General features: G+C 39.8%; 6 protein-coding genes across 6 annotated transcripts; 4 read left to right on the top strand and 2 right to left on the bottom strand.

The window, feature by feature from the left end:
* Positions 1-5,807: 5,807 nt before the first annotated feature.
* Positions 5,808-6,587, top strand: LOC135437110 (uncharacterized). The gene has a single exon (XM_064694955.1). The coding sequence runs from the start codon at positions 5,808-5,810 to the stop codon at positions 6,585-6,587; it is 780 nt and encodes a 259-aa protein (XP_064551025.1).
* Positions 6,588-7,687: 1,100 nt separating this feature from the next.
* On the bottom strand, positions 7,688-8,467 carry LOC135437094 (uncharacterized). Its single transcript, XM_064694933.1, has one exon. The coding sequence runs from the start codon at positions 8,465-8,467 to the stop codon at positions 7,688-7,690; it is 780 nt and encodes a 259-aa protein (XP_064551003.1).
* A 1,323-nt stretch (positions 8,468-9,790) lies between these two features.
* On the top strand, positions 9,791-10,570 carry LOC135437093 (uncharacterized). Its single transcript, XM_064694931.1, has one exon. It carries the CDS (start codon positions 9,791-9,793, stop codon positions 10,568-10,570), a length of 780 nt encoding a protein of 259 aa, XP_064551001.1.
* Positions 10,571-12,758: 2,188 nt separating this feature from the next.
* LOC135437092 (uncharacterized) lies at positions 12,759-13,529 on the top strand. Its single transcript, XM_064694930.1, has one exon. The coding sequence runs from the start codon at positions 12,759-12,761 to the stop codon at positions 13,527-13,529; it is 771 nt and encodes a 256-aa protein (XP_064551000.1).
* A 4,248-nt stretch (positions 13,530-17,777) lies between these two features.
* Positions 17,778-22,226, bottom strand: krz (kurtz). Its single transcript, XM_064695175.1, has 2 exons — positions 21,324-22,226; positions 17,778-19,018 (listed from the first exon to the last, which is right to left on the bottom strand). Exons 1-2 carry the CDS (start codon positions 21,949-21,951, stop codon positions 18,171-18,173), a joined length of 1,476 nt encoding a protein of 491 aa, XP_064551245.1. The 5' UTR covers positions 21,952-22,226; the 3' UTR covers positions 17,778-18,170.
* A 131-nt stretch (positions 22,227-22,357) lies between these two features.
* mod (modulo) lies at positions 22,358-24,479 on the top strand. The gene is made up of 4 exons (XM_064695174.1): positions 22,358-22,611; positions 22,681-22,981; positions 23,082-23,819; positions 23,884-24,479. Exons 1-4 carry the CDS (start codon positions 22,438-22,440, stop codon positions 24,282-24,284), a joined length of 1,614 nt encoding a protein of 537 aa, XP_064551244.1. The 5' UTR covers positions 22,358-22,437; the 3' UTR covers positions 24,285-24,479.
* Positions 24,480-25,495: the final 1,016 nt, after the last annotated feature.

Genomic DNA, 25,495 nt, shown 5'->3' with positions numbered 1-25,495 from the left:
CCTAAAGAAATGGAAACAAAGCCAACAAAATAAGTTTTTAGTTTAGTGGAAAGGCGGTAACAGTCGTCCACCCGTGAGCCAAAACACCCGAAGGGATGCACGGTAAACGGCGTAAAACAATTTCATATAAAACCAAATAATGTTCGGGTCGCAAAGGGTGCTGCTTATGCCATGGAAATCATTTATGGCGCAAAAGAGTTGAATTGAATTTAAGCGTTGACTTAAATGAGCAAATGTTAAAACAAAATGCTGGAAATAAAACTATATAATCTTTTAATATAATCCATAGATTTTACTTTTTATTGAGGCTTTCACATCAAAGTTATTGTTACTTTTGTAAATATACCTCCAATTGAATACATTTTTCTATTTGCCCCGTTTCTCCTGCCCGAACTAGCAACAAGTATATATTTCTACTGTTTGCAAGATAAGAAATCGATAACAAATCGATAACAAATCGATATCGCCGCCGATAGGAGTTGTATACATTTTAAAAGAACGTATACATATACACTACAGACCGCGTTGAGACCGATCTACAGCAATCGTAACTTCTAAATGTGTACATTGAGTTTTCTGGCAATGTTACCTATTACACACATAGAATACTAAGAAAACTCATTTCATGTTCCATGCCCGCATTTATGGTGCACAAATTGAAATTTATAAGAATATTGCGGATGTGTGGGTCGCAGTTTATCAGGGCCACAAATAAAAACAACAAAAAAAAACAAAAAGAACAACAAAAAGAAAGCGAAACAACCCCGAGGACGAGGGCAGCAAAAGCAACAACAATGACAGTCAAACAATGCAAAATCAATTTAAATTTTCATCTCATACTCTCGCATACTCACACCCGCTGCACACACACACACACTCACACGCACACACACACTAACATGGTTAAATAAAAAACACGAAATGGGTGAGAAAATCAGTAAAGCAACCGCAATCTTTTACCAAATTGTTGTGCCGTGTGTGCGCGAGCCAATGTGAGTGTGTGTGTGTGTATATGTATGATTGTGTGGATGTGTGTGTGTGTAAGGGTGTCACTAGCGCTGCCGCCACGCAACTCAATCATAAGTAAATATTACGCAGGCACACACGCATGCGATTGCTGAAATAAAAAGGAGCGCAAGAAGCGCGAGCCAGGATCACAAGGAGCAGTCAGTGGCAAGCTTATTATGCCCTCGGGTAAAATATAAACGGGGCATGCAGCAGAGCCTGGCAAGCGGCATCGGGTTGACAGGCGAAACACGTTCTAATAGATTTCCAGCCTCTCGCCTTTTGATGGCGCCGACGTCGACGTCGACGTCGAAGTCGTCGTAGACGCTTGCAGCCCGTACAAGTTACACATGTTGCCTTTGTTTGGCTTCCTGTCACACACGCACACACACATACACACACACACGCATTTGACATAACATTCTCTGGGCGCTGCTTCAATTGAAGACCGTAAATCCTTTATTCAATTTTCAGCCATGAATGCCTAAAAGTATGCAGCGCGATAAGCGCGTCACAAGCAAATCCCAAGGATTTGGAGCATAAATACGCATTGATTAAGTAGAACGACGGGCATATAAATCAGATGAAGCGCCCATATATACATATATATGTGCCTCTCTATGCAAATCGTTGGCAATTGACGATCCCAGCAAATATGAAAATTATGCCACTGGCATCCAAAAAATGGCTACAATAAATCCGTGGGTCCACTTGCCGGCACGTAATGAATAGAAAACGAGTCGAACTGCAATTGACAGGCAAACGTTGATACGCATTGATGAAAGAAACGCGGCGACGGCAGCCGGAAGCTGGCACACAACTAATTGGACATCCGTTTTCCGTGCGATTATCGGCCCCGGCAAGAGCCCCCAAGGTAAGCTAAGTATTTCTATTTTACTGCTGTAAATTTGTGCCACGTTATTAACGCCACTTTGAGTGCTGGGCACGGCGCTGCGTGGGCGCCAGGAAGCGACGCTAAAAGGTCGCCCGGCCCGAGCATAAAGAATAAAGACCCTGGCTACAATTGAAGCAATGGATTCATCTACTATTTGCTGCTCTCGCTCTCTCTGTGGCCCCGGCTGCCGCACAGGCTCCGACTCTGACTCTGACTCTGACTCTGCTTCTGACCCTGACTCTGACTGTGGCCTTAGCTTAAGCTGTGCCAGCGCACTTCCATTATTTCCGCGCACACCGCCAGCTGGGCCCCGGCACAAAGGCAACGTGCAATTGTCGGTGTCGTTGGCTTTATTTAATTGAAGTCAATTACACAGCTGGATATGCCAGGCCAGACAACGTCTCCAGCTAGCTGGCAGCCTCATTAGATCAATGACGACATTGACATCGCCCATGTCCAGTTAATAAACGTTGCCCGTGGCGATGAAAATGGCTCAGATTTTGTTATTTCCTTTACTGCGAAAATCGCATGTGATAAACTTTTAAGTGCCCAGCACTGCTGGGGCTGCCCTCTAAGCCGCTTAGCAGCGATGACAACAAAGACTGGCCAAGATCAATGGGCTTTAAGGCACAGTCAAAAGTTTTGCAACCACTTCAATAGCTGCCTTTCAAGTGGTGTTCACTGATTGTTTGCCACCTGATTTCAAGTTATCCATTCAGACATTTATTAACAGAAGCCCCGCACGTGTACCTGCGCTCCCTTCCCCGCCTACCCACCCCCCCTCCCTTTTGGCCATCCGCCCAACTGTAGCGCCATTCATAACCAAACTGAAGTGAAACTGAACGTAAGCTAAATTAAGTTTTGATAATTCCTAATAATCTATTCAAGTAAGTTTTCAAAAATGTTTGTTCACTTCTCTGGCAAAATAGCTGACGAACTGGAACTGGCGCCAAGCCTGGCCGCAATGCAGCTGGGGAGGCGTGGTCGAGTTTGTTTTTGCCTTGTGGTTTGGCGTCTTGAGGGTATCAGCTTTTGTTGTTTTCCAACAGCAAATTGAATTTGAAAATTTTCCAAGATTTGAATGTCAGATAGCTGGCGACTTATTAGAAAGGGGATATTCACCCCCGACCCTTCACACACACGCACCCGCAAACGAAGCTTCATTTACGGAATGCTAAAAAGTTTTGCGGAATGCCCGCCGCTAAACACTGAGAAAAATATTGTACTTCATTTAATTCGATTTAAATAAACTAGCAGGAGAAGCAAATTGAAAGTCTGGAAGTTAATTAATACTTTTAATCAAAGCATGATAACCGGAAACTCTCACTTGGATATTTGAGAATCTCATAGAAGGGCGTTAAAAATGCGTTTTTTTATTCATTTCCAGCGCAACGGGGAATATAAAAAAACGGTACTTAACATATACTACGTTTTGCGAAGGAAACCAAACTTATGTCTAGTTTTTTATGTTGATCGGATAGGAAAGTTTTGCCAAAACAAGCTCCATGTTTAGCCTATGGGAATTTTAGAAATGGCCAAAGATCATTGAAAATAAGTTTATAGCGGATCGGATAGTAAATGAAAGCCTCACATACAATACCTCTTATGGCTTGGTCCATATTCATTCATCAATTATTCATTATAAACAGTTGTATATAAATCTCTTATTTCAGCAATTTAAAGTAAAATGTGTGCATAAATATATATTTGCCGAACCACAAAGGTAAATAAGCCCCCTTCTATTACATTTTCATGGTACACACAAATTTGCTTAGCAGCCCGGAAATTTATCGCAGTGTAATAGCTTTGAAGAACTTTCAGCGCCAACTATTGTTGAAAAGTTTTCAATTGAGAATATTAATTTAGTCAATACATGTGGGCGAAATGCGCAAAGACGAAAGTGCCAGCCACAACAAAACCCAAACAAACGTTAAAAGTTTTGCGGTAACAGAACGCAAATCCAAAGAGGCCAAGCGCCAGCAGCTCAACAGCCCAGGTACTGGGCCGGTAGCTTAAAGCGACAACGCGCCGGCATAATGTGGTTTTTGTGGCGTAATTTCTATTAAGCAAGTTGTTGTTGCATACATATTCAAGAGCTTGTGCCTGTGCCAGTGCCAGCGCCTGACCCCCAGTCTCGAGCCACACACAAACCCTTGGCCCAATTAGCATTGTATCTAACGCAATTGGCTGTGGGCCATGCTTTGTTGTGGTCACATGGAGAGGCATCAAGTACCTGACCGCACAAATTAAAGCGGCACACACAGCCAAACACACACACACACACACACAGACACACGAACGCGCAGTTACTTTTTGTATTTGTATACAAATAATTCGGTCAGTTGTCACTTTGATGTGCCCAAAAATGTTGGCAACACTTGTTTGGCCGCGAGCCAATTTTGCATACATCCTCTCATACACATTCACACACATGCGCGTGTACATAGATAAGCGAGCTGTTCCTGCTGAGAATTAGCATACAGACTGCATCTCTCCAGACTCGCTGCGTCCGGCGCAGCTCATGTTATGAAAATCATCAACGGCCCTGGGGGCAGCAGCAGCTGTTGTGGCCCAACTACCAATCCCCCCCCACCACCAATATACGACGCACACATCAACCCCTAGTCGCAACCACCTTTAGATTTGTGTATGGAAAATGTTTTTTTTCTTTGCATTTGCATGGAAAAGCGAACGGCAAACGTCGTCATGGTCATCGTCGTACTGAGCGCTGTACAACATCCAAAAGTCCATTCAATCACACACATGCAGAGTACAGTGGAGACAGTGCGACCTGCCTGCTAACTGACCGCCCAGCCAGCCAGCCAGCCAGCCATCCATCCTTGATGTGCACGTATTTGCCCAGCGGTAACTACTGTCCGTTGCAGAAACCTCTGTTGCTTTGTTTCATTTGAAACGTGTGTGGCGTGCAGGTGTGGGTGTGTGTGCGTGTGAGTGTGAGTGTGTGTGCATAAACGGAGGTAGCAACGCAGCTTGTTTCCGGCACGAAACGCAAAACAACACGACTAAGGAAAGCAAAATGGCGCCTGCAGTGAATTGAACTTTGCATTTCAAGTGAAATGCTCAAACAAAGCAGGAACAAGCTCCAACAATAGCCGTACATGCTGAAAGAACAGCAGCCGTTCAACCAAATGAAAATTTTGAAACAAAAGCAGCCAAATAATACAATCTCCACTCCACAGCTCACAACTCACAACTCACAAAAATGCGAATGAGATTCTGATTTTCAGTGTTTAGGAAAAGGCAAAAAAAATTTCACTTTTCTGTGTAAGTTTTTGCCAACTAACAAGAGCTATTATCCTATTGCTTACACACTCGCCCGAGACTCTCATGTGCTTTGGAGAAAACGCAGAAAAACTTCAATCTGTATGCAAAATTGGATAACATTTCAAACGTATTGTAATATATGCAAATTGATGTGTGGATGCTCTGTTTTTTGAAACTATGCTTTACTAACCTTTACTCTCGTTGTCTTAGCCATAATGAGCTTTTTAAAAATATAAAAATTATATTTTCTGTTAACAATTTTTCGTTATATAGCCGAATGTTCACTAATTATAGCTTGCACAGGGCTTTATCAATTCCAACTAAACTATACAATCCAAATAATTCCAGCTAACAATTGAAAAACAAGCCAATATAAGCCCATTATTATTTAAAAATAAAGTGGTTTCAGTCCATGAATCATTTTAGCGAACCCCAGCAGAGACAATTTTAAGCATATTTCATTTTTGACTCACCTTACCTCTAACTGGACAAGATATAATTAAAACTATCAATTCAAATACCATCAATCAATGCGCCGCATTAACGATCCAATGATAACGATTCGACTATAAAAGCCAACGCGTGCCGCTCATTCCTCACAGAGTTTTCATTGCCAAGCAAAATGATAGCAAAATGTTCTCTACTAACGCTCTTGGCCGTTGTGGTCAGTGCCTCACCCGTCACCCAGGACACGAGCATTGTCAGCTATGCTGAAGCCGTTGACATGTTCCTCGATGCCTGGAAGAAGATGTTACCCTGTGGCTATGCTCCCGCGAATATTCCAGTCATGGCTCCGCTGACTGTCGACTTTTACGCCTTCGACTACAACAACGGAGAGACAAACATTGTGGGCAACGTGAGCAACATCCGCATCTCGGGCCTGGATAACTTCCAGGTGCTCAGCGGAAGCTTCAACTCCAACACACTGCGTGCCACCTACGATGTCTTGTATCCCGAGATACAAATATTGGGTTCCTATGAAGTGGAGGGCGTTATTAGCATTGCTGGTTTCCCAATTCCAATACGCCAGAGCGTTCTGATCAACAAGAAACTTACGGATTGGCGTTTTGTGGGCGACTCCACATTCGCCCAGAGCTTGAGCAACTCCAACGGACTGCGCATTAGCGACTTCAACCTGCAATATTTTGTTGGTGATGTGAAGGCCGACAACTGGGACAAGCACTTGGACATTGCCGCTAACAATTATATTAACGATTTGATTGGTTCCTTTTCCCTGCTGTTCACCGAGGAGATTCAGCCATATATCAAACCGTTCTATGGAAAGTATGTGTTGCCCTCTATCAATAACATGCTCTCCAACTTGAGCCTAACTAAGTTGGCGGATTACTTTGCATCGCAAGCCGAGATCTGGAACAATGCCAATTGCACTGTCCAGTGTTAAGAAAGTTTATTTGAGGGTGTTTTAATGCCTTTTTTATCAAATAAATGATCAATGCAATGGACACGAAGATGTATTTTATGATAATGAGATGAGCGCGGTTGCTTGATAAATAGCAGGTTATTTAAAGTGTATATATTCTTGATCAGTATCCACAGTGTCAAACTAGAATTTCTATCTAGAATTTTTATTTAGCCATAAAACTTTGTATATGTCTATCATTCTGTTGCACGCAGAATTATGTCAGAATCAGTACGAGCAGACCACAATATCATATAGCTGCCATAGTTACAATCGCTGAAGTTTATTTATAAACCACTTTTTTGTTTTTGAAGATATCTTGACCTTGATTCGTAGTTGCATTGTGGTTTCTATACAAGTCAGGGCTTAGCAACGAGAGGCTAATATACCAAATAGCCAAAAAGAAGAATAGGCCGAAGTAGATATGAGTTCTTAAATGTATTTGAAGTAAAGGAAAATAAATGAAAACATATCATAAAAAGAAACTTAGTGAAACTTGGTCATCCGTCGCGTGGTCTAATCGTAGGTCTCGGGTGTAAAATCGTTTTATTCTACAGAATTCCCAATCGTTGTCCAGGTGACCACCAGCAGGTGGTTTTCTTCTTTCCTCAGACGGTCTACATACCTAGTACTGCGTCTCGCAATATCCTCAATCACTTTTTGTATACATATTTTGAAGGTATTATAAAACTAATTGGCCATGGACATGGCTATATCGTAACAACCGTTCGTTACGAATCAACCAGCTCACAAATGTGTCAACACGTTCCACATTTGTTATCTATTAAATTGAATTTTCAAATTTTCAATTCCCATAAAAATAGTGAAAAATCCTTACATGGAAATTTTTTTTTTTATTTAAATCAAATTTTGTTTTTGTCCAAATATATTGATACATTATAGTCAAATCGAACAAGCTGTAAAGTTTAAAAAAAAATGTTTCTTGGAAGTAGCCACCCCAACGCAGCTTAATTTAGTACCAGTTGCATCTTTTCATGAATAGCAATTTTTATTTATTTTTTGTTCATTTAATTTAAGCCCGAACAGAACAATCGGCACTGTTCCACATCTCTCTCCCATTCTTAAGCCCGAACGTTGCAGCCAGCACTGTTCCACAGCTCGGCTTGCATTACAAAGTAGTCAGTCAGCTGGGTCAAGTCCAGTTTAGAGAGCTGGTCATTGATGGCGGGCAGCACATACTTTCCATAGAACGGTTTGATATATGGCTGAATCTCCTCGGTAAACAGCAGGGAGAAGGAACCAATCAAATCGTTGATGTAATTGTTAGCGGCAATGTCCAAGTGCTTGTCCCAGTTGTCGGCCTTCACATCACCAACAAAATATTGCAGGTTGAAGTCGCTAATGCGCAGTCCGTTGGAGTTGCTCAAGCTCTGGGCGAATGTGTAGTCGCCCACGAAACGCCAATCCGTAAGTTTCTTGTTGATCAGAACACTCTGGCGTATTGGAATTGGGAAACCAGCAATGCTAATAACGCCCTCCACCTCATAGGAACCGAATATTTGTATCTCGGGATACAAAACATCGTAGGTGGCACGCAGTGTGTTGGAGTTGAAGCTTCCGCTGAGCACCTGGAAGTTATCCAGGCCCGAGATGCGGATGTTGCTCACGTTGCCCACAATGTTTGTCTCTCCGTTCTTGTAGTCGAAGGCGTAAAAGTCGACAGTCAGCGGAGCCATGACTGGAATATTCGCGGGAGCATAGCCACAGGGTAAGATCTTCTTCCAGGCATGGAGGAACATATCAACGGCTTCACCATAGCTGACAATGCTCGTGTCCTGGGTGACGGGTGAGGCACTGGCCACAACGACCAAGAGCGCTAGTAGAGAAAATTTTGCTATCATTTTGCTTCGTTAATGGTAAAGAAAACTCTGTGAGGAATGAGCCGCACTCGTTGTCTTTTATAGTCAATTCGTTATCCTCGTTGTCTTTTATAGTCAATTCGTTATCTTTGGACTTTTTTTGCTTTGATCGCGTTGATCGATCGCATTTTAATTGGCCGTTTCTGCTTTTAGGTACCACCTTTCATGGGATCTTATCATATTAAACTAAACAATCTATTGTATGACTCAACACGATTTGTTTATTCGACTTAAAGGATTTAATTTGAAGGAGGCAGTTCGAAAATGACTCAGAGGCACATTGTGGTCTATTCTATTTTGTAAAAATACTTAATAACAAACCAACTAATACGCTTTTGACAGACTGAGAATTTGGATCATTAAATTGTTGGTTTTTTAATATTCGTTTGGGTTATTCAGATATTTAGCATAAATCAAAAAATTAAAATGTTTTTAATTAGATAATCTATGGCGTCAAGCCTTAGTACAACGTACATCATAATCCGCTCTCTTCGACCAATCGTACTTGATTTTAATATAAAATAGTCATGGTCTTATGAGGAATTTACATCTAAAATAATAAGTTTTCAAGAAGAATATGTCACTCTTATAAAAATGGTATTTTAAATGCCTAATAACAACTTTATAGCTGCAATAAGAACAATCTGTCGAAAAGTAAATTCTAGGATGGAAAACTTTTTGTTTATCAAGATATCTTGACCAATCTCGACATATATGAATGTTACCCTATGGACCCTATGTATAGTATGCAAAATGTTATCCACATCAATTTATTATATCAAATAGCTGTCATAGGAAAGACCGGTCGAACATTAAGTTATTTATAAAAAAATTTTTTTTGTAATATATCTTGACCAAGCTCGGTTTTTATAAGTTTTACACATGCAAAATCTTATCAACATTGGACTTATATATTATATAGCTACCATAAGAACGACTGTTGAAAAGAAGGTTCTTCTATTACTTTACTTCATGGTAAAATAGGGGAAGAGACTCACATTAAATTAAATTAAATATTTTTGTTTTTGAATATATAATTAGTTTAGGTTTATATTTAAGCTAAGTATATATATTTTTGAATTATTTTATTTAAATCCCGTGTTCATAAAAATGTACAACAATAACTCCATCTTATACATTATGTCGATTATTCCTGGAACAGCTAGTTCAGCTTTATTTGATAACACCTTGTGAAACAGCTTAAACTGCTAGTTCCATAAAATTTCAATCTATCAAAGGCGCCTACCGAGCGATAAATATGCGGCTCATTCCTCACAGAGTTTTCTTTACCATTAACGAAGCAAAATGATAGCAAAATTTTCTCTACTAGCGCTCTTGGTCGTTGTGGCCAGTGCCTCACCCGTCACCCAGGACACGAGCATTGTCAGCTATGGTGAAGCCGTTGATATGTTCCTCCATGCCTGGAAGAAGATCTTACCCTGCGGCTATGCTCCCGCGAATATTCCAGTAATGGCTCCGCTGACTGTCGACTTTTACGCCTTCGACTACAAGAACGGAGAGACAAACATTGTGGGCAACGTGAGCAACATCCGCATCTCGGGCCTGGATAACTTCCAGGTGCTCAGCGGAAGCTTCAACTCCAACACACTGCGTGCCACCTACGATGTCTTGTATCCCGAGATACAAATATTGGGTTCCTATGAAGTGGAGGGCGTTATTAGCATTGCTGGTTTCCCAATTCCAATACGCCAGAGTGTTCTGATCAACAAGAAACTTACGGATTGGCGTTTCGTGGGCGACTACACATTCGCCCAGAGCTTGAGCAACTCCAACGGACTGCGCATTAGCGACTTCAACCTGCAATATTTTGTTGGTGATGTGAAGGCCGACAACTGGGACAAGCACTTGGACATTGCCGCTAACAATTACATCAACGATTTGATTGGTTCCTTCTCCCTGCTGTTTACCGAGGAGATTCAGCCATATATCAAACCGTTCTATGGAAAGTATGTGCTGCCCGCCATCAATGACCAGCTCTCTAAACTGGACTTGACCCAGCTGACTGACTACTTTGTAATGCAAGCCGAGCTGTGGAACAGTGCTGGCTGCAACGTTCGGGCTTAAGAATGGGCTCTTCAACTTGCATATACGCACAATAAATATCAAAAGCAATGAATTGAACTATACATTTTGTTATGATTATTATTTATTATCCTTATCATGACTTCAATATGCTCCGGGTGTCAGTGTGTGGGCAATGCAATAATTCAAATAATAGTTTTGGTGTCTCTAGTTCTTAAAACATGTTTGATTGCTGCCTCTTTATATCTCTATACATTTAACTGTTTGTTTTGATTGACTGAATGAAGGACTGGAGATTAACCAAGACCACAAGAGCTAAACAGCTGAATTTACCAATACCTGAATTAACGTGGCGTAAGTCCATTATTTAATTGATGAATTTATAAATTTTCACCCGCAGCTTTGGAAAATTCCAGTTAACTACATAGACATTCTTACAGATCTTTGACAAAATTTAACTAAGATTGCATGTTCAAATTTAAGACGATCAGTTAACATTCTTTATAATCATCATAAAATAATGAATACGCCTTTAATCGAAAGAGTTGAAAAATCTCACCGATCGATGAAAACATACTCCGCTGGGTAAAAATGTTAGCTCAAGGACGTAAGGGAAGTGGATGAAAGCGCGATGTCTAAAATAAGAAGCAAAAAACCCGGGTAACACGCTCTAGTTAAAACAATATACTTTATATTTGTATAACTAATTAGAAAATTAAACCTTAAGTTGAGCCAAAAATTAGCTTCTTCCCTTTTATTTTAGTAATTAGCATAATGAACAAAAAACTATATGAATCTACTAAAGAGCCCTGAACAGAATCTCTATACGGTTGGCAATTGTACCTGGTAACTTACTCCAAAGTACAATTTAATTATTGCTGAAGAGTTTTCATAGCACACTTTTAAACTTCTTTAGGGTCGCCTACCAATTCGTCTGCTCAGTTATTCAAGCTGACATCGGCCAAGGAGAAGCCATAATAACGTATTGCCTAAAAGTATGCACTGTAAAATTTAAAGTGTCTATGAAATAGTAGTAGATTACCCACAGACGTAGTTCACATAGTAGTTAAACGATTGGTTTTATATTCAGAACGTAACACAAATCTATTATTGATGACAATCGAAGCGATCTTTTTAGAATAAATGCTAATATTACGATGGCCGGCTTGAAGTAAATGTTGGATATTTTTTATATATAAATATAATAAGAATTTATTATAAGTAGGTTATTATGCTCTGTACCTTTAAGCTAAGAGTTTTGTCCCCATATAGATTTCCAGATACAGAGTATCTAAGAACAAAGCACTCTCTACTGAATAAGTTTTACTTTTATTATTTTTGTTGTTTTCATGCTAGAAACAGCGATAATTTAATTGTAACACTAATTATTTTATTCTGATAAGAGTTCCGTAGAACAGGGCATCTAAGAACAAAGCACTCTGAACTAAATAAGTTGTGCTTATTTTACTTTTATTTTCTTGATTAAGATAAAAATGTCTGTTAGAAACAACGATTAATTACATGTCTGTACCTATACACTAAGTATTTTGTTCTGATTTAGAGTTCCTTGGAACAGGGGATCTATGAACAAAGCACTCACAACTAAATGAGTTTGATTTTGGTTTTTTTCTCGATAAAGATAAGTATGTCCGCTAGAAACACCGATTAATTTAAATGTCAAACCCAATTTCTCTATAAACGGTCAGCTGCCGCAAAAACAATGATTGTTTAACATATCAATAATAAGCAAATAAATACTTGATACTTCTTAGAAGTGTACATATTAAGTATGTCTAGAAAAGCAAGGCGTTTTTTCCAAAATATTGCCTGGTACTTTTCAGAAATCGGGCGTTTGAAATCTATCAGAAAATAGAAGATCTATAATATTTAGGAACATGGGACCTATCGAACAATTTATTTACAATTTGTTAGAAAACTTAACAAAAAGAAGAACTTTATATATAATGGTACAGCTCTTATGTATCAATAAAGACAATATCTTAAAAACTATACTTCCGTGGTTCTGCGTCCCGATGCATATCAATTCGGCCATAAGACTTATGATTCACTTATTCATGTGCAAATTGACGACAAGAGGTCTTGGAGCACCTGGTTTATCGAAATGTAATCAATCAAATCCGCAGTTAAGCGATACAAAGATAAAGATACAACTATAAAAGGGCAGCAGTGCGAGCCAACTTGCACAGAGTTCCATTAACAACCAAGCAAAATGATAGCAACAGTTTTCCTATTGGGCCTAGTAGTAACCGCCACTTGTGCCTCACCCCTGACGAGCACGGTTAACTATGCTGACGCCTTCGAAACGTACCTTGAGGCGTTCAAGAAGATGGCACCCTGTGGCTATGCTGCGGAAAATATACCTGTCATGGACCCGCTGACCAACGCATTCACCGCCTTCAACTACACCAGAGGAGAGACGAGCATCGTTGGCAATGCGAGCAACATTCGCATCTCGGGCCTTAGCAATATCGTGGTCCTGAAGCGCGAATACGATCCCAACACGTTGCGCGTCTCATTCGACATTTTGTTCCCGGAGATTCAATTCTTGGGCTCCACCATAATGGAGGGCGTTTATACAATGCTTGGCTTTACGTTCCCCTTGCGCCAAAACACTTTGCTCAACGAGCGACTGGAGCAACTGCGTTTTGTGGGTGAATATACATTTGCCCAGAGTCTCTCCAATCCAAATGGACTGCGCATAACCGACCTTAAGCTGCAGTTTTACCTGGCTGATGTGAGGATCGACAACTGGGACACACTGCTGAATATATCAACCAACAACTATTTCGAAAGCATCACCCGCGAGACAATTTTGGCGTTAGCTAAGGAGATTCAGCCCAGAGTTGATCAGCTGATGGCCAAGTATGTGCTGCTCGATGTCAATGATTTGCTCTCCGGCGTCAGCATGACTCAGCTGACTAACTACCTTGTCAACACCGCCAACAACTGGAACAGCGCCAACTGCAATGTTATGGCCTAAAAAACACTGTTCGATCGTTTAGAACGAAATAAATATATATGAATAGCTGAGCATACAATACAAGTGTTTGTTTATACTCTAACTTCAAGCCAACACGATCTGGCACTGAACAGATTTATGAAAAACTATCGACCTATCTAAACCTGGTCAAAGCAGTCGCTATCGTTGCTGCTGTTACTATAATCCGCTTAAGTAACTCAGGAACAACGGAAACCGGAAATGAAAACCATACAGTGTATAAAGCACGTGGTGAATCTGGGGGCAAAGGCGGCATCGGTCCGGTTGGCCAGGCGAACAACTTCCGGTCTGTGCTGCTCGCCTTTTTGTCAGGCTCTGGCCAATGCAGGCATATGCCCGTCCACGTAGCCTCCTCCGCTTGCTCGTGCTGGCACTTGTCAATGGTTGGTTGGGTGGCAGCGAGAAGGAAGCAAGGCTCTTAAGCTGTACCGGAAATGAAGAATTGTTGCTCGAGTCCCTGTGACAATTTCAGTGGTCGCTGGCTGACATAGCCCCACAAGACATGGCCATGAATCAACCAAAATGTTACATGCCCTTCTAAGGCTTATTATTGTTGTTGCAGCAGCAGCCAGTTTTAAGTGGTCGTAATAGCGCGGTCTAAACAAACAACAAACAGCAAATGGCTTTTTCATATTGCGGTTTTCCGTCCTTTGGTTTATGTGTACATACATATACTACACCGCAGCAGAGATGACGGGTTCATCATCGGGCAGCCAGTTCCGTCTCCGTCTCCGTCTGTCTGCTTCCGCTGCAGAGTCTTAACCACAAGGCCGCTTTCAGGTCCATTGTGCATTAATAAATTATTAGGTAATATAAAGTGCATAAATTATAAAACCTCCTCCTCTCTCCGTACATTATGTGGAGCCAGAAACTGCCTTGTGGGTTCCGTTCATTTTTGGCGCAATTTACATTCGATTTTAATGGGAACCAAGTCTTAGAGACTCCATTAAACATTTTATGGACTTACATTTACATTTACCGAGCTTAATCTTTTTTATAGCATTTAAATTGATTTGCTTTACTAATTTAAATCATAGTTTAGCCAGTTTAATTCCTTTTCAATGTGCACTTACCATTTTTTTATTTACTTTGTGACACGCATAAAAACTGCATTTTGTATTTATTTATTTAATCGGCTTGCATTTCGTTCATTTTGTTCACAATTAGCAATATTTTGTGTATATTATGTGATAACTTCATGTTCATTTATGTCATTTGCTTCCATGGTTAAGCCCACATTTTTCTCGCAATCATTTTTGTTGTAGCTAGTATATACACTCACGTATAACTACTATTTAGGCAAAAACCAAAAGGCAAATTGTTATTCAATTTGCAACGTCAGAAGTACATCATAAATATTTCATAATTCACTAATTATTCTAAAAGGGTGCAACAACGCTGACAGTAGTTTAAATAAAATGCATTTTGTAATATATAGATTTGTGTTGCCCAAACTATTTCAAATATGTTGAATCTATATTGGATGCGCAATTTGGTTATACAATTTACACAAATGTATTAATTAAGCGGACGCAGTTTAAATTCAAAAGTCTGATAAACTAATGTTGAAATGAAACGTAAAATTGATACAATATTAATATAATGAATAATTAATGACGACCTATCGATGACAATTTCCATATATCCAATTATTTTTTCACACTTGTCTCTGGCTAAAGCTTTTCGGTATGGCATTTAGGGCACAGTTCCAATGCATCCCTATGCAATAACTTTGCCTAACTGTAGCTAACAATTAGTTTAGTTGATTTAATTATTATCGTTATTTATAACATTTACAAACACAACATTCATTGTCACGTTTTTGTTAATGGGCTTATAAGGTATTCGACGAAATTCACATACAACTGCGTATCATAGACCGCATGCTATATAAAGATACAGATAGATGTACACATCATAGATTTTTAATTCATTCTATATAGACTTTAATATTTATCGTTCATATTACGTGTGGGTTAGTTTAGCCATATAATCAACCAATTTTCGATTCCGTTCACTAATGACAATGTACATAGAGTATGTAAATGTATATTTATGTAAATATGTATGTATATATTTATGAATGTTTGCAAATAGCGTTATTTCTTGTTAGTTCTTTAGCATTAATGATAAACGTGGGGGCTTCTGTGTGGGCTAGGTAACAGCTCATAATACTCTTCACTTATCTAATAGCTAATATTTATATGCATATATAGATAATGTATGTACTTATACATTAAACATAAACATTTATCAAATTGAATGCATTTTGGTACCAGACAAACATGTACTTAATAAATACAATAAATGTTCTTATTTTGTGCATCTACAAAACGGGTCCTTTACTTTTTATCTGTTTTCGTTTTCGTTTTGTATACATACACTTCTATGTTGTCATATAAAATGTATTATAAAAATGTTTAAAAATAATTGTGACAAATTCTTGATAAGCTGATTTAGTGGGACATTCATTTGATTACATTAACTTTATTTAAATTTTTTTAGACATACATACATAAATGCTTTATATTTGCGCTAAATATGTTGGTACATACTCATATTCATATTTAAAACGATTTCATTTACATTTACTAAGGCTAAGTGTATATGTTAATAATATATCATTTATTTTTTGTTCACATCGATAGACTTATCTAATAAATTATTTGAATTGTTCTATATTGTATCCATTTTACCAGTTTGTAATGCACATTTATGTTAATATTTCATTATGCTTGATCTGTTAATTTCTTCTTTTTTCGTTTTGTTTTGTGATATAAAACATTCTAACAAACTTATGCTATGTAAGTGTTAATGTATATCTTACAGATACAAATATACGCGTTATAAAAATGCAATTTAAAATATATTTTCAATTGGTTTTCACTATTATTTTACAACATTTTTCTGCTGCTTTTGGGGCAGTGAAAACAAATTCGTGATAATTTCACAATCGCGCATATTATTTAAAAGCCCTAATTGAAATAAGGTTTGAAAACAGATATTAGCAATCTTATAGGTATATTATTAATTTTAAAACCTAGGACAATACATTTATTTCCTCATTACTAAGCGCCAAAAATAAAAGGAACTTATTTTTTGTTTTGTTTTAATATACACATGATATATGAAATGATGTCAAAAATATATTTTTTTGCAATTCCAGTATATTTAAATTTTGTTACTGCGCCTCTGATAGATAGCTAACAGCTATATTTTAATTATTTAATATGGTTTATATACCTATGTATAAATTTTCTAGTTAAAAATTGCTTTTCGTATTCGAGTTTCTTTTCGTTTCCTCAATTTCGATTCACAAAGCCAATTTCTTACACATTGACGCGTATTCGAGTACATTATCAAACGTGATATCATATGGGGGAATGGTGTCCCAGCTCATCCCAGCTTCTCCCTCCATTGAACAGCGTAAATAAAAAATAGCGTGCTGGAATGTTGAACAATTAATAATAATCGGCTTGCCGAGCAATATGCACACTTTCCAAATAACCAACAGACATACACACTGTTGAGTGCTTTATGATAAGATTTCCAGTTATCTAATATTGCGATTTACCTTATAGCTCTCTCTTATCTATTGTTCGGTGCACTTCAATACATACAAATTATATTGTAATGCGGAACTGATATAATATGGCATTAAAGCAAGAATAATCTATTTGTAACTAGTAAACAAAATATATGCGTCGTCTAAATATTGTTTACAATATATATCCTTGGAGAGCAGTCTCTCAGGTTTTATTGAGGTTCAGTCTCAGTTTAACGAAAGATTTGTAAGTGTAACTTAAACTATGCGGTATAAAGTAAATTATTTGACATTGAAATGAATGCATATCTGAATTATTTGGAAAGCTTTGAACACTATACATTGCTTGCAATTGGGTTTTTGTTGTTGGTTATAACAAATAATTGTTTATATTTTATTGTTAAATTACAAAAACGTATTTAGATTAATGTATACGCATATATATTCTGGTTTTTAAATAAACTGTTCTTGTGCTTGGAAACTAAGTTCAAAATAATTCTCATTTAAAGCTTTTAAACGTTGCGACACCCGTTTAAACGGAACAACAACAAACAGAGCGAAACAAACTAAATAAATGTCGGCTTACTGTCATAAATGGTATGGCTCTTAACAAGGAATTGTGCGTGTTTTTTGGGTATTGTTAAACAACAATGGCTAAAAACAATTACAGTAATAAATTGCTTAAGTTTTGTGCATAATTTCAACTTCTGGCTTCTTTGTTGGTCGGTGTATTTGAGGGTTCTTTGTATGTGTATGTGTGTGTTTGTGTGTGTGTGTATTTGTTAAACAATTTCACATTTTCAAAAATTCGTACACTTTCAGCTTAAATACTATAGATACTAGAACGTATGGCCTACACATATCAATAGCAATATAAAACTATGTACCGTGGCTATGTATTCAAAGTTTACAATCAGGGCTGCCATATTTTTGGATATATATATATAACTGTATATATACGTAGAGTTGGACAATAAATATTGCGCGTTCGCATGTCTATGGGCTGATCTAAAACTGCAGTTGCTCGAAGCAACACCACAAACAACTCACGGACATTGACAGACATTGACTGTCACCGTCTAGGCCTCTGTTTCGGCACCCTTTAAGCGAAGCCGCGCGAAATCCTCAAAGATGATATCATCGTCTTGAGCCTCATCGTCGTCCAGCTGTATGAGGTTCGTGGTGGTGGGCACATCGTTTGGCGTTTGTGTTGAGGAAGCCGCGGCGCCTGCATCGACTGCATCGCCCAGGCTAAGCAGCGGCGCTGCCAGGCTGGCGCGCGGGGAGCGGTCGCCCAGAATCGGTTGCTCCTCTTCCTCGGGCTTGGGATGCATCAGCGTAAATGGCAGCTCGGCAACCAAATCTCCTCCCAACAGTGGCGAGCCAATTAGTAGCTTCACCTTGACCTTGTAATGCACCAATATGCCCAAGCTTTCGCGCTGTGCAGGATTGGTAATTAGCGTACTTGACGCCAGATTTGTATCCTCATGCTTAAGCTGACCATCCAGCGCCAGCCCCCATTTGTCCTTGTTATTCGCTAGCAGGGGGCATAACTCAAACACCTTGGAGAGCGTAAAGCCAGGTGCCACATTGCAGCCATCCTCCGACTCAATCTCGGCCACCACAGATTTGTATTGGGCCGTCGAGAAGAGGCATATGTCGGCAAATTGGCGTACACACACCTTTATTTTTTTGACCGTGCGATTGGAATTATTGGCCACATGCACATTGACTGATATCTTCTCGCCATGATGATACAGCTCCTTATCCAGACTTGCCTCCAAGTGTATTTTATTGGGCTTCATCATGAACTCCTTGCTCACCTCAATCGAGGGCTGCTCTCCGGCCTTGGATGGTGCATACATCACCTTCCGAATCGTCAAACGCACCGAATTGCGTTTGTGGGGCTTATCCTCGATGTGTTCGCCTATCGTTAGATAAATACACAAACAGCATTAGCTTTGGGCGCAACTTATATTTATAACATATTAACATATTTAACACATACACAAACAAATCAATATGCATAGTTAGGCATATTTGGCTTGGGGGTGTGTCGAGCTCCGTTTTGTGTGCGTCACAATTTCAAAAGAGCTTAGCAACCAGATGATTCACTGACTTAACTATAAACATATGGGATGATTTCAGGGAATGTTTTAAAAATAAACGACTCATTGCCGATACACCATTATCTCTCGGTACTAGGAAGCTGCTTAAAAATATTCACATATTTGCCTCAATTTTGAATGTGAAAAAAAGCAACAAAAATTAAAATACTTTCCATTTTCAGCTCATAAATCGTGCTTGTTTTCGGCATATGTCGGTGAGCCAGAGGCAGGGAGGTGTAGAGTTTATTGTTTATGCCAAAAACTGGCAGCTCTAACCCAGAGCAGAGCACATTAAATAAACAAATCAACAGATGCCAAGTTAATAAAAACAATTGTACTACTCATTCGAGAAGTATAGATGCCCTTGCAACTGATCAAGAAACCATATTGTTATATGGAAACTAAAAACAATTTGTGTGTCAAGTGCAAAAAGAACAGTTACTAAATTTAATATCGTCGCAATTATCTGATAACAAATTTATATAATTGCAGTATCTGTTTCCACGAACATGTTATTAATAAAGTGAAGAAATTGGATCCAACATGTTATTTGCTTATTAAAAATAATAAACAAATTCCGTTTTATTTTTCAGAGAACAACAAATACAATATAAGCATTTGTCAAATACCAGACGGATCAAATTGCTGTTTCAAGGGCAGTCAAGTAATAATTCCCATTTTGCGCATATTTCAAACTGATCTTAAGCTGAGAATTTTAAACGATAACAATTTAAACAACGCCTGGATTATGCATGTAGATCTGTGCATCTATTTACATAAATAATAAATGGGTAATAAGCAACATTTTTGCTTAATTCTTTACAGTAGTTTTCTTAGCCCGTGGAGAACCGAATAATTTCAGCCAGTTTTTCGATTGCGACTTGGAGTACAATTCTTGTAGAAAATAAATTTTAAAATCGACCGTTGCTGTTCTGGAAAACTTTGAAGCAAATTCCTTAATTGTTTATTACTAATTTCAATCAATCGATTTTTATGTTAATACATATGTATGTACATACATACATGTGTATAGTCCGTTCAGCGAATGTTAAAGTCTGGGGCGTGCTATAAATTCGCATACATTGTACAGCAGAGGGTGGCCCTCTCAGGCCCACCCAAAAGCCAATTGGCGTAAGTTTGCTTTCAATAATCTTTTTATGGTTGCACACAAATTGGCTGTGACAGCGGCGGGGGCAGCAACGTGCTCGGCGGCAGCATTACTGGCAGATAAGAATGTCGACGCCGGGCAATAAAACCACCAAAAATTAACGGACAAAGCAAAGCGGGCACAATACCAAATATACAAACACACACACACACACACACACATGTTCATATGCATGTACATAGATAGCAATTCGTGCGCAATAAAATCAACAACAAAACAAAGGCAATAGTCGCTAAAGCGAGACAGCTTGAGTTTGGAGCAGAGCAACGCAGCGCAGAGAACAGATCCCAAGTGAGAAATGCGAATGCGCGTGCGAATCGCAAACATGCGCGCGTAACTCCCAATAAATCGCTGCTAAATACACTGTTCAAGCATTTTTTTTTTTGTTCGTGTTGTCAATTTCATTATTGCAAAATGAGAATGAGAGGCGCAAGAGGAAACACGAGAACGGCGCAGGAGAGCGTGCAAGGGTAGAGCGGGATCGGTAATTACGCTTTTGGGTCATTGCTGCTGTAGTTTTTTTTTGTAGCTTACGTTAGCACTAACAAAACAAAGATACCCAGCTGCGTCGAGTTTCTAAGAAGCATTTATGTAAGTGCTGAACGTAGGAAAAAACTTTGAACGTCAGCGGAAAGACGCCTAATTAAAGCTACTGCGACTGCGAGAGCAATAGAGCCGAATTCCAATTAGAGGCGTCGAATTCCAATTAGGTGGCCGCGCTGCGTCATCAACGAGCACTACACACAATGACATTTTGCGCAGTCGACGCAGTTGGATTAATTAACCCCGCGCGTGACACATGCGCCAACTAACACACATACATTGCTTTATATTTGATTATACAAATATCTGCTATATATGTCTTACAAATATAAAGGCGCTGCCCAACAATGATTCTGGCTTTCTCCTCACACACACACACACAGAGAGAGAAATAAATGACCCGGAAAACTTACCAACAAATGCCTTAAGTTCATAGTCCACGCCACAGGATTTGCCAACATCGCCCGGTGCCGGCTGCAAGGATACCGAAGCCGGACAATAGGGCGGCACTTCAAAATAAAATGGATGCGCATTGGGTCCCAGCTTCTTAATGAGCCGCTCCTGCAATCTTGTCATGGGCCGTTCCATTGTCATAGGCGGATAGATTTGCTCGTGAGCCAAATACAAATCCTTGCGAAATGTTAGGCCCAGCACATCCAGATCTTCGCGTCCATATCGAAATGCAGCCAGCACTTGGCCAAACACTTTGCGATCCTTCACATACTCTGGATCAATAAAGACAACGCCATCAATTGGATCCACATGCGTGACATGATCCACAAAGTCGCGCTTGCCCAAATAGACTGTGATTTTGCCATTTGATGAGCTCTTTTTGAACACCCGCGTCGCCTGCCTGCGTGAGCTGGCATCGCCGCCAAGCTCATCGAGGTTGCCACCTCCTCCGCTACCACCGTTGCCTCCGCTGCCAGCACTGCCGGCTGTTGTGGCATTCGCCGTGGAGCCACCACCACTGCCGTTGCCGTTGCCATTGCCCGTCGATCCAGCACCGCTTCCGTTCGTGTTAGCGCTCAGTGTGTTCATTGTCGTCGTCGCCGTCACCGTCAACGTCGTTCTGGACGTTCTGCTGCTGCTGCTGTTACTGACTCTGTCTCTGCTGCTGTTGGTTCTGCTGCGTTGGTGTTTGTAAACGCTGCTGCTCACTGTGTGCCGCCACTGCTTCTGCTGTCTATTGGCTCGCACGCTCTCTTTATTGTTTTTAAGCACCTTTTAATAACAAATACGTGTGTAATTTAATTTTTTTTTATGTATACTTAATGAGCAACAGCGCCACACAACTTTTTTCTGTCGCCATCTAGTGTGTTTAGTGCTGCATAATGCATAAATGAACTAGTTCGTTTGGTCACTGAACAACACTACCACAGCGTTGCCACCTATGGATAATATGGGTATTTTTGGGCTTGCTCAGTTCAGTCACACTCTTCCCCAATTCTTTTCCACGTGCATTTGACCATACCGAAGCACGCGTTTTTCACAAATTGACGTTTATTTTAAAAGAAACTCATCAAAATGGCACAAAGGAAGCAGGCTAACAAGAAATCCGCGGGCAACAACAAGCGCGGCCCCAAGGCAAAACAGGTTGAAGAGGAGAAGCCTGAAATGGAGGTAGACGCCAGCGATGACGACTCTGACGCTGATGAGGAGCAGAATGGCGTCAACTTTAACGATGGCAGCGATTCTGAGGTGTGTTAAAATCAAATGTAAAATATGTACGCAGTTATATCAAATCAACCGGCTATTCTTCTAACTTAGGCGGAAGGTGCATCAGAGGCTGAGGAAGCAGAAGATGATGATGAAGAGGAAGACGAAGATGAGGATGAGGACACAGTCGAACCTGGCGAGATATCAAAGAGCGCAAAATCCACCGGGGAATCTGATGAAGAGGACGATCAGGATGCCGATTCCGATGAGGAGCCCGATGAAGCACCAATTGGCAAGCAGAGCAAAAAAGCAGAGACACCCCAAAAGGGCGGCATACCAAAAGTTATCGTGGGCCGTATCCCACCCGAAACACCCAAGGAGCAGCTATTGTTCGTAAGCAATATACCACAAGGTAGGTACAATAATGCCGAGAAGATTTTTAAAGTTTTTAACCTCAGTTTGTATACCCGTTTATAAAAAACATATTTAAATGCGTGGTTTATGTTTTGCAGAATACAAACACATTGATATGATTGCCTTGTTTGCGAAATTTGGACCAATTGCCGTAGTTAATCGCATTAAGTCAAAGGCTGGCGGCAACAACCTTGTCATTGCCTTTGAGTCTGCCGAAGCCGTTAATGCCGCACTTGCTGCCAAGGAGAAGGCACTGACGCTCAATGACCAGGTCGTAAACGTGTCTCGTCCAATAAACAAGGGTGACTTCTCCGATCGCACTGTTGCTGTGGGACTGATTGGAGCCAATGCCACTAAGGAACAAATTTCTGAGCATTTTAAGGGCTGTGGTGCTATTGAGGCTATTAACTTTTCTAACAATCGTTTGTTGCCCCACGCATACGTTCGGTTCGTTTCGGTGAGCTCGGTACCCAAGGCTCTTAAATTGCACGACAGTGAGTTCCAGTCGCGCTTCATCACAGTTCGTGAAGACTCGTACAGAAACAATGACTTGAAATCACCAGAATGCACATTGATCATCGCTAACACAGGCAATTATGATCACTTCAAATCAGAAACAATTGAAAAGATCTTTAAGAAGCACGGCGAAATTATAGACCTTGATACAGTTTGCACAAAGGCCGTTTTGGGCTTTGTTACCTACAAAACTGCCGAGCAGTCCGAAAAGGCGCTTAAGCAGTTAAATGGCAAGACTTTCGGCGATCTGGAGATTAAAGTGGAAGCGTACCGTTACAGCTCCAGTGGGCGCACCATTCGGGTAACAAACTTAGCACCAGGTGCGTTTATTAAACAATTTTAAAAGGTGTAACATTTACTAATTTATTAAGTTCTTTGGTTTAGGCGTTGAAGAGGAGGATCTTAATGAGCTGTTCAAGAAAGCGGGAGAAATTGAGAGCATCCTAAAGATGCCCTATAGGGCAGTTATCAAATTCACCACCGACGATGCCTTCTGCAAATCCTTCCTGTTTAACGAGCGGATGATTAAAGGTCAACCTATCTTCTTGGAGCCAAACTCTGCACTAAAGCATAAATTGACCCAGAAGAAAAATGCACATAAACCCCAGCAATTCTATGGAAAGCGTGCTGCTCCTAATGCATCAAATGCACCTCCGGCAAAATTTAAGAAATTCAGCAACAGCAATAACAACAACACCAATCAGAAGAACAAGCCCTTCAACAAACGCCCAGAACAGGGCAACGGCTTCACGCCGAAACCATTTAAGAAGGCCAACAAGGTCTAATCTTTTTGTTTTGCCGCCTAATATCCTAGTCTTAAGTTAAAAAAAAAAAAACAAACAAAAAATGTACCCACATCCCAATGCAACAACAGACAGTGCATTGATTAAAGTTTTATAAGCTGGCAATATGTGTCTGCGCCTATTCAAGAATTGTATTTGAATATTTTACAATATGCTAATAAAGCTGAGTATCACTAATTGTTAACATTTGTCGGCAAACGCGCTTTTGCTCAACAATTTGGATGCCTTTATGGGCAGCGGCGCAGCCCCAAATAAAAACTTGTAAGGCCCAACGAGAATAAATTGCGAATTTCCAACACGTACCAGCCAAAAAGAGAAGAAAATAAAAACCTGAATGTGAATGTGTGCTTTGAGTGTTTGTGTTTAGCCACTTGGAGTGCCTGCTGCCGGCTCGGCTCCCATTGGCACATGATTCATTACACTTTGTGCACACTGTGTCGTCGCTCGAGTGATTCATGCTAGCCCATGCCAACCGATTTCACACGCAAACACACTTCCATTTCTCTTTCTCCAATATGCATGGCGGCGCTCCCATTGCACCGTCGTCGTCATCGTCCTCGCATCTTGGCTCATCCTCCATTGCGCACAATGCAAATGAACAATGGCGTCGGGTCAACCGCTGGGGGCGCGCCTGGGTCACTAGCCATAACGAGCGCCATTTGGGGCACCGCTCCTTCCAGCTGTGGCGATGATAACACAAATGCGCTCCCAACTTTATGAGCTAATTGCAGGAACATACTTGACTAATTGCAATTAGTAATTACCAGCAGCTAATTTTGTGCAAAACCGCTTGGGAGTAAATAATTAATAAAGGGAATAATAGTTATAAATTATAATTTTAACGCCTCGACAGATAATAATTATTAACGGTTGGTTAAATCTATATCTAAAGAATATAGAAGCAGTATAGATTAAACTTTTCATTCAAGATCCAATTTATATTTTTTAAATGTTAAATGCTCCTAAAATTAAAATTAAGCATTTCCCAGTTATAATGTTCCTCGGTGGCCGGCAATTTTTGATCGCCTTGATTCTACAGGTAATTCCTATTATAATAAACTCCTTATTATGAAGGTCTGTTAAATACAATAAAAAAATGTTCAAACATTCTATTTTAAGTTCAAGCCTTCAAAATAAAGAAGTTCTTGATTCTACCGGTTATTCCTATTATAAATAATGTAATCATTATTATA

The sequence above is a fragment of the Drosophila montana genome, unplaced genomic scaffold, assembly GCF_035044405.1.
Source record: "Drosophila montana isolate Dmon_TW-CO22-7 unplaced genomic scaffold, ASM3504440v1 contig_3733_1, whole genome shotgun sequence".
Classification (NCBI taxonomy): Eukaryota; Metazoa; Arthropoda; class Insecta; order Diptera; family Drosophilidae; genus Drosophila; species Drosophila montana.
The sequence above is the reverse complement of the archived record's forward strand: the minus strand, read 5'-3'. Positions and strand labels throughout refer to the sequence as shown.

Excerpts from the sequence above, each read along its gene's own strand:
- LOC135437110 (XM_064694955.1), top strand. The coding sequence starts at position 5,808 with ATGATAGCAAAATGTTCTCTACTAACGCTCTTGGCCGTTGTGGTCAGT.
- LOC135437094 (XM_064694933.1), bottom strand. The coding sequence starts at position 8,467 with ATGATAGCAAAATTTTCTCTACTAGCGCTCTTGGTCGTTGTGGCCAGT.
- LOC135437093 (XM_064694931.1), top strand. The coding sequence starts at position 9,791 with ATGATAGCAAAATTTTCTCTACTAGCGCTCTTGGTCGTTGTGGCCAGT.
- LOC135437092 (XM_064694930.1), top strand. The coding sequence starts at position 12,759 with ATGATAGCAACAGTTTTCCTATTGGGCCTAGTAGTAACCGCCACTTGT.
- krz (XM_064695175.1), bottom strand. The coding sequence starts at position 21,951 with ATGAACACACTGAGCGCTAACACGAACGGAAGCGGTGCTGGATCGACG. Across the intron at positions 19,019-21,323 it reads TGAACTTAAGGCATTTGTTG|GCGAACACATCGAGGATAAG; the intron begins GTAAGTTTTCCG and ends ATCTAACGATAG.
- mod (XM_064695174.1), top strand. The coding sequence starts at position 22,438 with ATGGCACAAAGGAAGCAGGCTAACAAGAAATCCGCGGGCAACAACAAG. Across the intron at positions 22,982-23,081 it reads CGTAAGCAATATACCACAAG|AATACAAACACATTGATATG; the intron begins GTAGGTACAATA and ends TATGTTTTGCAG. Across the intron at positions 23,820-23,883 it reads GGTAACAAACTTAGCACCAG|GCGTTGAAGAGGAGGATCTT; the intron begins GTGCGTTTATTA and ends TCTTTGGTTTAG.